The sequence below is a fragment of the Rattus norvegicus genome, chromosome 17 (genome assembly GCF_036323735.1).
Source record: "Rattus norvegicus strain BN/NHsdMcwi chromosome 17, GRCr8, whole genome shotgun sequence".
Classification (NCBI taxonomy): Eukaryota; Metazoa; Chordata; class Mammalia; order Rodentia; family Muridae; genus Rattus; species Rattus norvegicus.
The window spans coordinates 79958519-79977220 of record NC_086035.1 but is presented as its reverse complement, the minus strand read 5'-3'; the positions used below and the strand labels follow the sequence as shown (position 1 = coordinate 79977220).

At 46.7% G+C, this 18702-nt stretch overlaps 1 protein-coding gene across 4 annotated transcripts in view; it reads left to right on the top strand.

Annotated features, from left to right (window-relative positions):
• The window catches only part of Fam171a1 (family with sequence similarity 171, member A1), a 123754-nt gene that overhangs the window by 80275 nt on the left and 24777 nt on the right, over nucleotides 1-18702 (top strand). For all 4 annotated transcript variants that reach the window (XM_039096412.1, XM_039096410.1, XM_039096411.1 and 1 more), the window contains 2 exons: nucleotides 6179-6337; nucleotides 11279-11455. In XM_039096412.1, coding sequence (XP_038952340.1) covers nucleotides 6179-6337; nucleotides 11279-11455 — 336 coding nt within the window. The remainder of the gene's footprint in view (nucleotides 1-6178; nucleotides 6338-11278; nucleotides 11456-18702) is intronic.

The window sequence follows — 18702 nt, the reverse complement described above, 5'->3', positions numbered from 1 at the left end:
TCTCTCTCTCTCTCACACACACACACACACACACGTGTGAGCACATGAGAAGTGGGTATTGAAATACATTCAGATAGCTTTGTTATAATTAATTGATCAGTATATATCCGCCCCTGCCTCTGGCATCCAATCAGAAGCCACCTAGGAATCATTCCTTCCTTTGCATAGTCTCATGCCCATAGCAGCTTCCTAACGTTACAGAATCCTGGTTAATTTTCTAACTCCTCCGTGAACTTGGAAGATCCAATTACACTGTTTCTTATCTCAGCGAAGTTGAGGCAGGGCAGTCATGGAAGGCACCATTTTATTCTGTTCAAAGCTCTTTCCCTCCTGGAAGGAAGGCCATATGTGGTTGAGTGAATAGGAATCCTGGCCATCATTTGCTAAATTAGCCCCATTTTGCAAAACCAGTATGATACTGAGTTTATGGGCGACACATAAAGTGTTTTGTCCTCTGGCTGGTCACGCTTGGTTGCTTATGCCATTTTTCAGTGGCTATAAATTACTGCCTGCTCAGAAATACAGCACTATAAGGAGGTTGCCTAGGAACATGTTGCTCGGACCCTGTGATGTACCCAGCCATCCTGGGAAGGTCCCAAAGCTTGCTGACGGTTCACTTAGAAAACCTTGTCCTACCAACTACACGCAAGGTCACATGATGCTACACTGAGAAAAGCCTGGACGGAATAAAGGTCACTAAGAGAGACAGATACCAGGGACGAAAGAGTAAGGAGGCCATTATTCCCAGACATGTGTGTGAAATGTCAGTTGAAGGTTTCACATGATTATATCCAAATAAAATACATTAATGGGAGCTTTTCTAAAAAAATAAAAAAATGCCATCCACTTGTCTTTGCTGTAGATACTCTAGATGGCATTTATGTAAATTCTAACCCTATACACAAAAAACAAAAATAATAATAATTCCCATCAGGGTGGTCAGAGCGTATATCAGCAAACATATGCTACACAATAAATACATACTTCAGTGAAATTGTCATGAGCCGTCAACAGACCTTGCCTCTTATAAGTGAGGCAAGTTGTTGTGCCCTGAGTGTTGCTGTGGCTTTGTGGAGAAGGCTGAGGACTGAGAGGAAAAGGAGGAGCTGTTCATTTCTCCTCAGCTTCTGTCATGGGGGTCTTACCTCCCTGTTTCCTTTCTAGTCAGAAAGTGGTTTCAGCTTTAGCCCTGCTTCCGTGTTGAGCCCCAGTGTCACTGCCTTTCTCTGTATCCCTCACTTGAGCCTCTGTGCAACAGGCTTGTCCTGAATTCCTCGATGCCCCTGGACATCCATCACCCGCAGGCCAACTCAGGCCAAAGGTTTTGAGCTGCCACGCCCATGGCAAGTCCCCTCCTTGGCTGACATTCTCTTCCTCAGTATCGCCCTGTGTGATAGGCCATCTTGAATCTCTGCGTTCTCCTATCTGCTGTCTGCTCTCTTCTGCCTCTTCACAGCCTTCCAGATGGGGGCCACCTAGGGAACTTTCTTCCAGGGAAGTCACTCGTGTGATATTATAAGTTGACCTTGTATTACTGTCATCCCCCCTTATTCTAGGATGCATGACATTGTATAATCAAGCCATTTCGCTCTCTGCCCCCATCTTCCTCTTGAGTTTCAGGAATACAAGGGTTTTGTCTTTTTCCTCTTTATGTATCATGTGTCCACTATGATGTAAGACTCCATATAAGACTCTTCGTATGAATTGCTTAAGTCATGAAGATTCATAGAATATAAAACAAGATGTTCTCTACTGTGGTAACTTCACATACCCTGGGACACTTAGCAGTGCCTGGGGCCATTGGGATTGTCACATCTTGGTGACTGGTACTGGTATTCGATGGGTAGAAATCAGGACTGCTAGTCAATGTGTTAATATCCCCATGGCAGCCACCCAGCAAAGTGTTTACGGCCCCAACACGTTAATGGTCCTAATCTAGTGTCAGTTAAGTCACAGAGTTATTGAAGTCATAGCCAGTTGCCAGACGTGACTCACCATGTTCTGTTCCATGGGTATTACTGAGTAGCAGATATATGGCGAGAAGCCTTTTTCTCCTTGCGCCTCAGACTGAGAGGTACAACATTCACATCCGTATAATACAAGGCATGGCGAGATTGAAGACCATAAGAAAAGAGCACAGCTTAAAACTTCAGATGGGAGGTTATGCAGAGTGGGTAGACATTGAGGTGCATTCGAGTGATACAGAGACAAGGGGAAGTCAGACACAGGACAAGCATGGCCAAATCCATACTGTAGACACCATGCCCATGGCACGCCTCCTCCTTGGCTCACATACACATAAACAGAGCACCTATTTTGAGATGGACATGTTGTGATAGAAAGAGATGCCAAGTGTAAAAGTTGTTCTATATTTCCCAAGCACACTGATGTTGACCAAACTGCTTAACCTCTCTGGGTTTTAATTCTGTTGCCCAGAAGGACGGGGTGGAATTCCTTCTTCTCAACATGCTTGTCGTTTATAAGTTCTGAAGCACTCATTGATTTGCACCTCTCAGTTGTAAGATCTGAGTAGTAGTTTTGAGTCAATGTTGGTCCACTTCATTTTAATGTTGTCATGACGATTTGCTAAGTGGTGGAGACTGATGTCTCCTGAGTCAGGAATGCGAGTGGTCAGAATGGCATCTTTGAGCAGTCAGTGTGTCCTTGGCTGAAATGGAGGTTAGGAGTGAAGCAGAGGGCTGGCTGGGAGACTGCTGAGGCAAAAGGTGGTTTGTAGGTCTGTAGTGTGGGGTCAGAAGGGAGGAAATGTTAACAAAGGAGCACTAGACAGTTGTGGCACTTGAGTGACTCTGTAAGACGTTAGAAAGGAAAGTGACATTGGTCTGGATTGAAACTGGGCGCTAGAAAGAATATGGCTCATTAAAGGAGAGAGAGAGAGCATGCTGGTCTTAGAAGGTGTCTGGGTAAAACTATCTAGAAGAAGGGGGAATGCCAGGGTGGGACTCAGGCAACATGCGCTGACTAGAAAGGACTGTGGATCTAAAGAGGGATCTCTAAGAGGAGTGGGGGGAAACTGCCGAAGCAGTAGGCAGCAGCCTTTGGGCGTTGTTTCATCTAGAGGCGGAGGAGAAGGAAGGGGTTTGCATGAGAAGCAGAGTCTGGAGAGAACCAGAGACCAAGGATGAATGCGAAGAAAGACGAGACTCCTCATGGGTGAGGCTGGCGAACACTGCGGCCCATTGTGAAGAGGTCAGGAGGGGTGAAGGCTGAGAGGAGGTGCTCATGGGGTTGCAGATTACACGGTGGACCTTGGCATCTCGTGGTGTGGGTGACCGCCATGTCTGTGAAGACCAAATGGAAGAAGACAGGCATTCACAGGTGGGGAGAACAGAGAGAAAGTCATACTTGATCGTGACTCTTTTCTAGGTAGGGAAGACGTGAGTGTGCTTATTGCTGAAGGAGGAAACGCCAGCAGACAGAGATTGTTGACAAAGTCACAGACAGTTGGTAAAGGCGGGCGCATCACGGCATACGCAAGGAAGCAGAATTTAGGAGAGGGGCTTGGTTTGAACTTGGATGAAAAGAATAGAAGTGGGGAATAGATTTAGCATCGCAGAAAGAAAAGGCAGGCGGTCTGCTGTTGTCAGTATATTGGGGTATATTCTTTTGGAAAGGGAGGATGGGACCTTAAGTCTGCAAGGAGAGGACATTCCAAGCAGCTACTGATGAACTGAGAAGCAGCCACTGATGACAGGCAAGCTGGTCACTCTGTTCCCGCTCCCAGACAACACATGAAGCAACTCTAAAGGCAGGCTGAAGAGCACAGCTTCTTGCCCAGGCCCACACATGCTCATTTAGACCTTGTTTACCCCATGGCCTAGCATGGCCTATATATACCCTTAGAGTCCGCAGATGTCTTCTTGCGGGTACTTGCCTGTACTTGTCCTTGAGGCTGTGTGGGTCCCTCAGCAGATGGCATCTGTGTCTTGCCAGTCACAGCAGGTGTCAGTTCAGCTGGACCTGCCACTTCCTGTTCTTCCCAAGCCTGACCCATCGAAATCCTACGTGTCCCCACTTTCTTCCCACCACAGATGGCCCTGGATGTTGGTGAGTTCCCAAGTTCTCCCGTACAAAGGAAGGAAGGAAAGAGAGGCAGCGTGATGGGGCAGCGGGAGAGACACAAGAGACACGGCTCTCCCATCCAAGGGAGTGTACATGTCTGTCTCAGAGATGAGAATGGATGAGTCGAGTGGATCTTAATGAGGGTGCAAAGCCCCTGAGCTTTGCTTGGTGGTTCTCTGGTTCCTAGGGCAGATTCCCTAAGTCCTTGTAGGATGTATGTCCTGGGTTGTGTGAATGTCCTCCTGCCTTTCAGCAGCCTCCGTCCCCTATCTGAGTCACTTCCTGTTCCTCACTGTCAGAGGAGCCCGCAGGCAAGTCTCAACCTTCCCATTTCTCCAGAGTTACTCAGAGACCAGGAGGGACACATATCCCGCTCTGTGCTTGGATAGCCGGTCTTGCCTCCGCCTTCTCGCTTTACTCTCATGCTGTCTGGCCCCGGCTTGGCCCTGTCACGTATAGATATGCCAGACTTTCCCTCACGTTAGCTGGGTTCTTTGATCTTCTTGTTTGTGAGGACTAGGCGTCTGCATGGCGACACGTTCCCTGAACATCGGCAGCTGTGTTGGCCCTTCCTGGAGAAAATTATCCTGCGTACGTAGTCGAGATGAGGAAAAGAGGAAAAGGGAGGCTTTGACATTTCACCTTAGAGGGCTCCATGGAAATGGAGAGCAAAAGAGGCAGGCGGCCTGTGCAGCCAAATGGGCAAAAGGGTGAGAGCAGGCAGCCCATGGCATCAGAAGAGTTCTCGAGGGATCCAGATTCAGTGAGAACTAAAGAGACAGCCGAGATCAGAGGAGGTAAGAGATAAAAATGTAAGGGGATCCATGGAGACAGGGCATGCATAACCGGCCATTAGCCTGGTCGATGTATCTACAGGGTGACCACAGTGAGGTAGCTGAGACTTTGAGTCCTGGCTCCCTGGGCTTTGGGACTGAACCTGTTTCACTGGCCCTTTGGGGAGGGTAGTCGATTGGTGGCTTTGAGCAGATAGAAGGACTATGGTGATGATTTACCATATCAGCTATATACAGCCAAGTGTGGCCCAGAAAGCCAGCCCCACATAATGGCCATAAGCCCTTTGGCCACCATGGCCTTACTGTAGGAAGACATTCTTGGTTGTGTCAGTTCTTTGAGCTCTGGCACTCCCGTAGCACAGAGGCTGTCACACTCCCTCCAGAGTTAAAGGGCACCCTGGAATTTGTTTAAAGAACTCGTCTCTGGGTGGGGCTGGTATTCTAGGACCTCTGTGTATTGCAGGGAGAGGTAGAAGAAGCCCTTTGCTCAGCACAGAACAAGGTCAACTCAAGCTGCAGATACATGATTTTAATTTTAAGGACGTCTTTGCCTGGTTTGTGCAAAATTACTTCTCACCTTCATGTCTGGCTACTGTCACCACCACATTAGGTAAAAGTAGGTTCAGCCTTTGGGGTCCTGAAGAATGGTAACGTGTTAGGTGACATCGCAAGGCAGCGGGCTGGGCCACTCCAGTGTTCGCACAACATCATCTGTCTCCGGTGGGAAGCATTTCAGAGGAACAAAGGCAGTGTCACACAGCAGCTTCCACAGGAAGAAAGCTGTCTGTCCTGGGGGGGCTACTGTCTGCATGCCTGCCCTCCCAGGACTGCATATCACAGCCCCTGTCCAGCTTCCGTTTGCTCTGTGCCATTCAGCAAGATTTTTCCAGGAAGTTGGGGGATGGGTTTGTAGCCATATCGAAGCTTACCTCTTGCATTGCTTGTCTGAAGAGACTAATTGTTGCCTTGCTTCATTTGCCCGGACTCTTCCAAAAGGTTGCCCCATCCATAGCCAAATGCCGCCCAGTGGAAAAGACTGGTTGCAAGTGGAACTTGGGAAAAGCCTTTTTGTTCAAAGCCTAACTAACATCCTGTGTCAAAACAGATGTGACAATGGGCTATTATTCCCCGTCCCATAATAGCATGTTGTCACGTCCCTGTGTCCTGGATGAACGAGGGACGGCACGCCTCGTGGGCAGGCGTAGGGGTGGGGGAGGAATGTCAGGGCCTTTCCTGGCTTGGCATCTTCAGAAATGGAAACGCCTTCCCCCGGGAGGTAACTCAGAAGTTGATTCCTACAGGTGCCCGGCCACAGCCTCGAGTTCATTTCCAGAGAAGGGCCTTGAGGTTGCCAGAGAACACCAGCTACAGTGCCCTGACAGCCTTCCTCACTGCGGCCAGCTCCCCGTCAGAAGTAGACAGTTTCCCGTATCTGCGAGGATTGGATGGAAACGGGACAGGTAACTGGAGTCTCTCCTCTTTCTGGGAGGGCCTTCTGGAGTTTAGTCTTTCTCTGTGTGTTTTGGCTGTGGCAAGAGGTGGTCACATTGAGCGTGGAGGGGGCCGGGTCTTGACCTCACAGGTTCTGGTGACTTCATATTGTTACCTCTTCCCAGCTTACGGAGGCCTTCTGCCTGCGCCAATATACAATGTCATCTTTGCAAACTGGCTTCTTTGATCCCTCCAGCGGTTGCCAGGGGCATGGAGAACCTTCTCTGGGCTTTGCTTTGTTGGCCTAAGTATTTCAGTTCAATTGAAATTATCATTTTTTTTCAAAGCAAGAGATCAGTGACAGGGTTTGTGCTCCTCTGATCTCTGCCTTACCTAGTCTGCTTCCCTCCAGAGTGTGTGATGGGTGCCACAGCATCTCACCAAGTTGTGCAGTAAAAGACGCCCCAGCAGCCCCACCCTCTCAGTCACCCTGTGCTGCGATGAGAGGGGTTGGTTCCAGTGACATCTAGAGATGAGCAAGTGACATCCCTTGGCTCCACTAGAGACAGAGCACTGAGGTGTGCACATTGTCACTTCCGGCTGTGGCCGTCACCTTTCACATCTCCTTTGCTGTCAGATGTTCTGCCCCTTGCTCTAAGGGGATTTGGGGTGGTCTCCAAAGGATGCTCCCTGTGGACAGCCCGAGAGGGGCCAGGCTTTGAAGGTGGCTTGGAGTCTTCTGAAAAATCACCGAGTCAGCTCAGTCATCACGGCTACTCTGACAAGACATAGAAGTTACAAGATCAGAGAAACCAAAAGCCACCAGCCAGAAGGAAAGTGACAGTTCCTTATCAGAGAAAGACCAAAGCCTGAACCTTCCTCCTCCTGGGTGACAGCATGGTCCTCAGACCTCCACCTGCTGTAGGAGAGGTCTCAGGATTCTCAGTCAGTCCATCTCTCCGTCTCTCTCTCTCTCTCCTCTCTCTGTCTCTCTCTCTCTGTCTCTCTCTCTGTCTCTCTCTGTGTCTCTTCTCTCTCCTCTCTCTCTCTCTCTCTCTCTCTCTCTCTCTCTCTCTCTCTCTCTCTCTCTCTCTCTCTCCTGCTCCTCTTATTACCTTTCAGGCTTTGGCCACCGCATAAAGTTGAAAAGCAGCCACGATAGATAAAGTGGGTATATTATTATACTTCCTGGGGACGCTCTGATTAGAATTTTCATAACTTTCCAAGACTTCAGATAAACCAGTGAATCTGAAAAGCTCGTGCACCTCCAACGTCCCATCCATTTCTGTAACTTGCGAGTAAATTTCTAGTTGGAGGTGAAGGTACCTGGTGACGTTTTGCCTTTAAATTGAGGGCCGACCATGTGATTCTATACCATTCACTCGCCATCGTAAGATGTGTGGTGATCATCTACAGCAACGTTTCTTGGGGGAAATGTCAATCGAGGAGCCGGGAGAGTTCTAGTCTGAGGTCCTCGTAGGCTCCATCCACCTTTCCTGATGAAAGGAAGCACAGTCAGGAGCACAGCAAAGAGGACCGGCCTTGGCCTTGCTCTCCCGAGCTCACTCAAGCCCTCTGCCCCTCTTCCAGTAACGCTTGCATAAATTATGAAACCCGAGAGGACCAGGAAATGCGGAGCCTGAAAGCACACGACTATTGATTTTTTTTCGGACGCGTGTTTTATTTTAAAATCAGCCTGTTTCAGAGGGAAGAGAGAGGTTGGAAGGTGACATTGAACTGCTCTTCCAGTGACGTAATTGATTAGTTGCCTGAGAGGATCAAACTCCCCAAGACCTACTAGGAAAGGGAGCCAGCCAGTGGTGCATCCATATGTATTCAGAGGCATTGGAGCCTGGGCTCCATGGAGCACAGCAACCTGGGGCACAGCGGGTGGCTGCTGGCCTCAGAGTTTGTGACAGGCCTTCTTTTGCCCTGTATTCACTTTCTGTCTCACACACAGGCCAACAATTCTCTGCTGCCTAGAATCCCCACCTTCTCCTGGTCCCCAGAAGGCACAAAACTCCACACCATTCCCATGAGTCTCAATGGAATAACCCCCACCAGCCACTCCAGGGGACAGAAAGGGCAGAATGTCTAAGGTACAGAATTTGTGCGACCCCCAGAAAAGTTGGCCTATGATGACCATTTTCATCCAGAATGCTTTTTAAAGTATTTGCATAGAGTTATGGTGGCATCTAACTTTTTTTAAGATTTATTTATTTTATATGTGTGAGCACATTATATATATATTCAGACACCAGAAGAGGGCATCAGATTCCATTACAGATGGTTGTGAGCCACCATGTGGTTGCTGGGATTTGAGCTCATGGCCTCTGGAAGAGCAGTCAGTGCTCTTAACCACTGAGCCATCTCTCCAGCCCCTGGCACCTAACTTTTAAACTTGAGAGAGCATGTTTCAGCTCGGTACTAAAACATGAGGACAAAGAGACTCCAAGGGGGGCTGAGTAGAACTCCTGTTGCTATAAACAGTTGATCAGAATCCCGAGTGGACACCATCCCTCCTCCACCAAGTGCTTGTCCCTCCTCCACCGGGTGGCCTGACACCTGACTTTGCTTGCACACCGAGGGCCAGGTAACACCGAGGTAGAGCAGGAGGGAGTAGCTACAGACAGAACTCAGCACCTTGCACACGACGGGAATCACGTAGCAAAGTGTGGAAGAGAAATAATCTATGTCTGAATCCACCCAAGGTGAAGAAAGCAGGACAGTAGGTGGGGATGCGGGAGAGTAGGAGTGGGCATTTCATGGGGCACAAAAGAATAGCAAGCCTCCAGAAAGCACAGGTGAGACCTACATGTCGTAGGAGCTAGGGCTCCTCCCTCCTATGTCCTCCCTCTTCCCTTCTCCTCCTTCTCCCTTTCCTCCTTCCTTCCTCTGTCTACTTCCCTTTTCCTTTTTCTCTCTTCACGCTCCCACTATGTAAGCCAGCTGGCCTTATATCAGCAGCCCTGGCTCACCTGACCAGGTACTGGGTACAAGTGTGCACCCAGCGCCATGTCCATCTCGGCTGGAGCTCTTTAAAAGTCGTGTGTAAGGACAGGAAGCTGAAGCACACTGCTTGTGGTTAATCCGCTTATCTTTGTAGAGCATACTTCTGAACTTGTGCAGGTGAGGATGTTTATGGCCATACACATAAGCAGGTACCTTACCTGCCCTCCCTCTGAGTCGTGAAGATGAGGTAGGAGGGACGTAACTTAGCAGGGGCATCTGGTTCTAGAAACCCACCTGCCTAGATGGGGGAAATGCAAGATGACGAGGAAAGAGAATGTGTGAACACTGAGAAAGAAGAGTGGAGGTGCCTTTCTAGAACTTTCTGCCTGCCTGTTTACAGGAGGCTTCTACCAACCTCCTGCATGGGCCTTAACAAAACAAAGCAGCGTGTCCTGCTTGGAAACCTTATGCCTGCAGTGTCTATACAGCATCCAGTAGGTCACCTGATGACTCTGGCGTTTAAATCCTGTCTGGTTGACAGGTTCCAGCGTGACCAGGGGCAGCACATGGGAAGCCTGACTTTGCCCTCCTGGCACCATTTGGCTGTGAATGTCTCAGCCCACAGTGCATTTCCCAGCCCAGCGTGGTAAATTCTGGCCAAAGTAAAATGGTTTCTAAACTAAAGGATTCCTGACCTTGAATCTGTGATTCCAACTTTCACCTTTTGAGGAACTCTTTTAACAGGCCTTGGCTATCATGAAGAAAGTGACAGAGATACAGCGGTCATTGTTGTTTAGGAATTACCCCACGGGGGACTCGGCTGTTAAGTCATTGTCAAAACTGTCACATTCACTAGATTTGCTCTGAGTGTTTACTTTTAGCCCAAGTGGAGGTTGGCATGAGCTCAGATAGTTACGTTAGTATCTAGTACGTACGTACTTATACTTTACATAAATATACTTACAGTCTGACTTTTTGCCTAAGAATAAGGTTAGTATAGACAGAAATCACAGCAATAAATAAATCAAACAGTACTATATAAGTATATATAGTATAATATATATATATATATATATTATGTTTTCCTGCCTTGTAAAGTACCTTGTCATTTTTATCACTAAGAAGTTCATCCTATTAAGGCAAAGATGTGAAGTTATGACAATTTATTTTGTGTGATACCATATTTCGCTAAAGAAATTTCTGAAACAGACTGCTTAAGGGTATAAATATCCCGTCTCTATACATTCTTTCATTTATCCACATACAGTCATTAAAGTACTGACTCAGATAAATGGTCTCTAATGGAGAGTGGTGATGGCATAGCAAAGTCCTTCTAGACAGACCAAAATAGCAATGGCACTAAAACAGCACTCACCTATCTCACGTCTAAGTTTCAGTGCTATACTTAGGATAGAATTAGTTAATATTTTGAAGCAATCCTTGATGAAATTTGCTGTTTTAAACAGTCTCTAAAATATGTTTTTACGGCGCTGACTTGGCGTGTGTATAATAGATGCTATAGGTGGTGTGTCCTACGATATGCACAGAGCTTACCTTGTGAGCCAATTTTTCTGTGGCTTCTGCAGAGACTGAAGCATGGTAGTCATGAGTTCCAGGCCACGGGGTGAGATGCTGCCTTTAAATGGAAGGAAGGAAGGGAGGGAGGGAGGGAGGGAGGGAGGGAGGGAGGGAGGGAGGGAAGAAAAAAGTCAAGAGAGAAAGGGGAAGAGAGAAAGGAAAGCAGAAAGGAGTGGGTAACACAGGCACACTTTGCTGCAGCTCCCCTAACTAGCATATGCCTTCTGGGCAGCTACTGCCACAGCCAAACCTGTTTCTTTGTAAACCCTGGGTTTGAACTGCCTCGTGACGATGTGGGGGTGACGATTACTGATATGAGCAAAGCCCTCCGGAACACTGGAGACTCTGCTCAGTACGAGGCAGTAGTAACTGTTTTCCTTCAAGGATTTCTGCAGACCAGGGCCTCTGTGCAGGTGATGAGCATATGTCTTCTTTCTCAGGAAACAGCACCAGGTATGACTTGACCCCTGTCACAGCCGTCAGCGTGCACTTGCTCAGCGGTAATGGGACGCCGGTGCTGGTGGATGGACCCATCTATGTCACTGTGCCCTTGGCCACTCAGAGCAGTCTGAGGCACAACGCCTATGTGGCAGCATGGCGGTTTGACCAGAAGCTGGGTAAGCAGGAGCCCCTGAGCAACCCTTCCGAAGTTTGTTTTGTTTTCATTTAAAAAGGAATTTTTAAAGGTCTTGGAAGCTAAAATTTCTTCTCCTAATATTTATCCTTTCAGTTTTTTTGAAGAGTCTAGGATCTATCTTGGTTCTGTGGTCTTTTTTGTCTCCTGAATATAAGAAAAACATTGGCCAACATCGTTTAAAGCAGGGAGTCGTCCCCATAACCCTACAACCTAGAGATAGATGTTAATCTATTTTTGACTCTTAGTCATTTGCCTGTACACATAAGTCTGTGCTAACAATTAGTGCATAAGAAGAAAGCCTAAAATTTATCAGCTTAAGATAGCAATGGACATCTCCTGTCTCACAGTTTCTGAGGTGCAGGGATCCAAGCACAGCTAATGAGGGTGGCTTAGGCACAAGGCCCCAGAAAGTCACGGTGGGCCTATCAGTCAGTGAGTGCTCTGTACAGTTTAAGCAATACTCTGCTGGGGCTGGCAATCACACTCAGTGTCCCCCATAGTCACGGAGGAGTCTTGCCAGGCAGTGGCCAGAGATCTTGGCCTCACGCTCTGGTTCTTGGGGAGGTTTACAACATGGCAGCTTGCTTTCCTGTTAGCCGGTGATGTAAGAGAAAATAAGGTGAAAGTTTCGAGGCACAAATACTTCAAAAAGATGCTATCCATCCTGGGCATAGTGACTAGGGTTAGCAGAAATGGTGTCAGAATTCTTTCTTCTGCCTTTGCAGTCATTACAGCAGAGTCAGCAGTTTTTCGTGGCAGCATCATTTTGGGGTGACCCAAATACAACATGATTCGGTTATCAATCCCTTCTGAAGTTTGTTTTATTTTTGTTTTGATTTAAAAAGGAATCTTTAAAGGTTCCATCAATCAATTAGTGGGAAAGCAGGAATATTCTAAGGTGGTAAATATGTTGTAGCTAAATGATTCGGTCACCAATTCCTTACAATTAAGGGGAAACAGGGACTATTCTAAGGTGGTTAATACTTTGTAGTTAAATGTTTGAATGTTTGTGCATGGCCAGGATTACTCTTCTGGGTGTCCCGTGAAAATCAAACTTGGAACCAGATTTTAACTACCAGTGTAAGATTGTTAAACTATGTGTGAAGATCAACGAGAGATTTATATCAGATGATATTTTTTATATCAGATGATATTTTTTAAATACTCAACTCCTTGGATCCGTCAGAACATGGTTTTAGCAAAAAAACTTGAAAACAATTACCTTTTGGGCTTTCGTGGCATTTTTGTTTTGTAAGTCCCCAGATCATTGATAGTGTTTACAGTGACTTGTAACGATCACTGCAGTTTTAACAGCTGTATTAAGGTTGACGTCACAGGGTGGATTGCAGCACTGCCTTACCGTATACTGCATTTCTCAGTTAGGGTTTCTATCCTGTGATAAAACACCATAACCGAAAGCAAGTTGGGCAGGAAAGTGTTATCTCATCTCATAGCTTGTGATCCACCAAATCAGCCTTCCTTGCCAGGCGTCCTAGTACATGCAGAAATCCCGGCATTCGTGCAGAAATCCCAGCCTTCGAGATTTGCAACTAGCCCAAACTGCACAGCAGGACCTTGTCTCAACAACAGCAAAAGAGCAGCATTTCTCAGACTCACCTTCTGGTCCTTTCCTGGATTTCCCATGGCTGCGCTGGGCTGGGAATCCTGCATCTTACCAGTTCCTTGCATCATCAGGCTCCCTCCCACTCCCCCTCCTTCCCTGGAGCCTGCTGTAGTGCTGCTCTGGTTACCTTCACAACGGATATTGTTCCTATGTGCTCCTTTCTCAGGGCAACTTGTAAGGAGTTCGGACTCATAGCAAGGCACACAGATCTCTTTGGAGCCTATCCCTCTCTCCTTCCCAGTCACTGTGTAGACATACCGACTGTTCCCCAGACACACTGACCCTTCCCTGGGGCCTTACCACTTTGCAAACTGAACCTGACCCTTCAAAGCCGTTCTGGTTCAGATCTCAAATGTTCTTCCAGTGCCTTCTGCTAAGATCTTGGCCTCCAATAGAAGGCGATATTGGAGGGGGCACTCCCACCTTTAGGAGTCATGGCCTAGGGGGTGGAAGTGGGTCACTGGGATGTGACCTTGAAGAGTCCTAACCTCTTCTTTTCCCTGGGCTCCCAGCTATCCTGAGGTAAGCAGATTTTCTCTGCTTTGTGCAGTTCACCCTGAGCCATGCCACCCCAAGCTCAAGAAGCAATAGAGCCAACTGACCGGTAGCTTAGATTTTATGAACCGTGAGCCAAAATATGGCTTTCTCCCTTTAAGGTATTTACCTCTTGTATTTTATCACAGCCATATAAGCTTATTAAAACCTGGTGCCCTGGGTATCACTGAACCCCTTCTGTGGTAAGTGTTTGTCTCTGTGGCACCAGGCAGTAAGCGGAGAGGTAACCAGGCACCTGCCTGGCCACTGCTTGCTCCTACAGTGTCCTCTCTGCACTCATGTGATTAAGACTAGGTCCCAATGAATACCTTTATTGATCTAATAACGATATTTGCAGAATTTTAAAAATCAGAACAGGGGCTGAGGAGGTGGCTCTTGCAGAGAATAGGAGTTTAATTCACAGTGCCCAGTAGGGCAGCTCACAACAGCCTTTTAACTATAGCTCCAGGGGAACCAACATCTCTTCTAGCTTCCTCAAGCACTTCACACACACACACACACACACACACACAGAGAGAGAGAGAGAGAGAGAGAGAGAGAGAGAGAGAGAGAGAGAGAGAGAGAGAGAAAGAGAATCAAGTCTTTTTTAAAAGTCAGAAGAATGGGGCTGGGGATTTAGCTCAGTGGTAGAGCGCTTACCTAGGAAGCGCAAGGCCCTGGGTTCGGTCCCCAGCTCCGAAAAAAAGAAAAAAAGAGAAAAAAAAGAAAAAAAAGTCAGAAGAATAAGGTGTTGTAATATTACATGTAACATTTGTGTGTGTGCACGTGTGCATGTGTGATATTCGTAAATTGCAAAGGACAACATTTATATTGAATTCCACCACCACCCTCTCCTGAAACTTTTATGTCCTTACTATTATTATTTCCCTCCTTCCTGCCTCCTTATTTTTCAAGAGAATGTGTTTGAGTGTGGGAAAATAGGACTGGGATGTAAAAAAGTAATCTGTGTTCTAATGTGATAAAGCTTTCTCTGGAGTTTGTTGTATATCATAGGTACCATGACAATATAAGTATATTAATCCCATTGGTGTATTCTGCATATAGTTAACAGTGAAATTTTATTTAAATAATTTTATATATGTCACAGGCTACATAATGTCCCCCCAAAATATGTCCATGTCCTGATTGCAGAGCCCTCTGACAGTCGTATTTCATATATGTCACTGAAGGTGTAGTTAAGAATCTTTGGATGGAGAGGTGAACCTGGAGTATCCTGATGACCCTTTGTAATCACAAGACGCCTCAGAAGAGGGAGGAGACAGGGTCAGAGTCAGAGGAATTGGTAGCATGACCAGAGAGCAGGAGCTGAAGCAATGCACTTTAAAAACAGAAAAGAGCCATAATTCAGGGAGTACAAACACCCAATAGAAGCTGAAAAAGACAAGGCCAGAGAGTTTCCTTTCAAGATCACCCTGCACACACCCCACCCTCAGCCCAGAGAGGCTGGTTTTTGTTTTTAATTTCAGAGATATAAGAATAAATCTGAAGATTTTAAGCCCTTTCTGTTTGTGGAAATTTGTTACAGCGTCAACAGTAAACTAGTACAATATAGAAATCAGTAAAAACAAAGGCATGCTGTTATAAATCCTCTGAGACCTGAGGAAGGTGGCCCCGGTGATGGTGACGCTTTTTACATATCTTTACTGTATGCTTGATGCCTTTCCATGAAATGCCCTTTTAACCTGGCATGGACCACAACAGATGTGACAGCCAACGTCATATTGGTTGCAGGTTGCCTGTGCACAGATCTAAGCCTTCTAATTATCATTCAATAACAATAAAATCAAAATGTGCTTTTAGAAACATTCCTCCATTGTTGGTGGGAGTGCAAGCTGGTACAACCATTCTGGAAATCAGTCTGGAGGTTCCTCAGAAAATTGAACATTGAACTGCCTGAGGACCCAGCTGTACCTCTCCTGGGCATATACACAAAAGATGCCCCAACATATAAAAAAGACACGTGCTCCACTATGTTCGTAGCAGCCTTATTTATAATAGCCAGAAGCTGGAAAGAACCCAGATGCCCTTCAACAGAGGACTGGATACAGAAAATGTGGTACATCTACACAATGGAGTATTACTCAGCTATCAAAAACAATGACTTCATGAAATTCTTAGGCAAATGGATGGAACTGGAAAATATCATCCTGAGTGAGGTAACCCAGTCACAGAAGAACACACATGGTATGCACTCACTGGTAAGTGGATATTAGCCCAAAAGCTCGGATTACCCAAGATACAATTCACAGACCACATGAAGCTCAAGAAGAAGGAAGATGTGGATGCTTCAGTCCTTAGAAGGGGGAACAAAATACTCAAGGGAAGAAATATGGAGACAAAGTGTGGAGCAGAAACTGAAGGAAAGGCCATCCAGAGCCTGCCACACCTGGGGAGTGGGGAGTGTCCATCCCATAGACAGACACCAAACCCAGACATTATTGTGGATATCAAGAAGTTCTTGCTGACAGGAGCCTGATATAGCTGTCTCCAGAGCCTGAGAAATACAGAGGCAGATGCTCACAGCCAACCATTAGACTGAGCCTGGGGAATCCAATAGGGAAGTTAGAGAAAGGATGGGAGGTACTAAAGGGGTTTGCAACCCCATAGGAAAAACAACAATATCAACCAACCAGACCCCACCCCAGAGCTCCCAGGGACTAAACCACCAAACAAAGAGTACACATGGAGGGACCCATGGCTCCAGCTGCATATGTAGCAGAGGACTCCCTTGTCAGGCATCAATAAGAGGAGAGGCCCTTGGTCCTGGGAAGGCTTGATGCCCCAGTGTAGGGGAATGCCAGGGTGGGGAGGCAGGAGTAGGTTGTAGGGGGAGCTCTCATCAAAGCAGGGGGAGGGAGGATGGGGTAGGGGGTTTCCAAAGGGGAAACTGGAAAAGGAGATAACATTTGAAATGTAAATAAATAAAATATCCAATTAAGAAGGAAAACTTGAAAATTGGACAGACATTTCAAAGAAACTGTGTTGTTCGACTTCCTGGACTCAAGTGAAGCCTGTGTATTTCACAAGCTGTTTCACTGCCAAGGTTAGTCAGTAATATTTCCTTATTAAAATGTTCCAGTTAAACTAAAAGTCCCAGAGACTGCCCTCCTCAGACCAGGGGGAGGAAAATGCAGCAGGATCTTTCAAGCCCATCTCACAGTTGGCCAGTAGTTACTATTTGTGACTATAATAATCGTGAGATCAATCCAATAATTCTTTAAGTTATTTACATTAAAAGTGAATCAAAACAATTGCTAATCCCAAACTGTTAAATAGCCAGGAACTGCAGCATATGAACCCATCAAGAAGTTCTTACTCCAATCAGAATCACTCTGCTGGAGCCTGACAGCTAAGCATGATTGAAGATTCAGTCAGGACGGGGCAGAATGCAAGATGAAGCCAACGGGCATGAGGTTCTCTCACTTACAGTGAGAACGTTCTAGAAATCGGCTCTACAGCAGTGTCAGTATGGCTGGCAATGCCGTGTACTTAAAATTTGCCGAGGGTCCATGTTAAGTGTTGCCATCAAGAATATGGTATCAGGCTGGAGAGGTGGCTCAGCCCTTAAAGGCTGGGCTCACAACCCAAATACCAGCAAAGGTATCTGAGGTGATGGGGTACTGTCTATTTTGATACGCACATCAAAACATTAAGTCAGGTGGAGGCATAAGTTTTTTGCAACCCACTTTCAATAAGGATTCAACCTCTCCTCTAGCCCACCACCTAGCAGAGGTAGTGGGAAAGTTATTAGGATATGGCCGAGTGGACCTGTTTTGCAAGAGTTCTTTGGAGGTGAGCTTGATCTTCTCTGTCAGGAGTTCAGTCCTGTAGCAAATACCAAATACGATTCAGCAGCTGCAGACCAAGTCCCGTAGGCAGGCAGACACCAGGCACGAACCAGCAGCCGTAGTTCAGCCCTGAAGAAACTGCAAGGCTCAACCAACCGAAGCCACAGGAACCTCACAAACAGCTCTTGGATGAGTTTCTCTGAATGGCTGGCTGCATCGTTACCACAAACAGAGCTCAACAGCGCTATGTAAAGCGAACCAAGGCGTGCATGCCGTTACGGGAGAGTAACGAGGTGGAACAAACCAAACCAATGCTCAGTGCCCGTCTCCCGCTGTCGTTCTCCCACTGTCTGTGGGTCACATTTATACTCCTTCATCAAGTGCCCTTTCATGAGTCTGCTACTTCCAAACATCCTTTCACCTGTGTGCCCCAGCAAACCATCATTTGACATAACTTTCCAAAGAAACCACAAGTTTCCACTTCAGTCATGCATCTTAAGTGTGTACAGCTTGTGTCTGTAAATTATACTCGGTTAAAATGGAAACAAGTAAACACCAAAGGGAGATTTTAGAACATGAGAAAATCATTTAAAATGGGTAAACATACACATGCCCCTACACAGGGTTTTACTGCTGGAACACAGCCACACCCATTTGTGGGTAAGCCGTCCGTTTTCATCCTGCGATACCCAGTGAGTATTGACATGCAACACCGACGCGTGTTCTGGATTTACGATCCAGTCTTTTACAGAACCGTCTTGTGACTCCTGATCTAAACACCCTAGCTGAGGGAGCTCTCGCTTTACTCTCTCTCTGCAGGGGATAACTGGGGTGCTGACTCAGCACCAGCCTCCTTATTTCCTGTTAGCTAAGCTCCCAACCCTCTGTAACTACTCCAGTTCCAGGGGGCTCTGATGCCCTCATGCAAACATGCATGTGGGCGACACTCTAACATGGTGCTCATAAAACTAAATAAATTGTTTTTTAAAAGAAATTAGCATCTTCGCATTTTTAACCCTGCTCATCAGAGAGTGACCTAATACATGAACACACTGTCAGGATACATGAATTGGATTTTATTGACTCTGTCACCATGTAGACCCTCTAAGAACTCACTTGAAGAGGCACAGCATGCGTGTCCCGCATTGAGACATTTGCACATATATGCTGTGTGTGCTGTGTTTGATTACCATTTGCTCTACACAGCAAATGAGACTCCCCTTGGTGGGTGAAGCTCTTATCGTTGAAGGAACTGGCAGG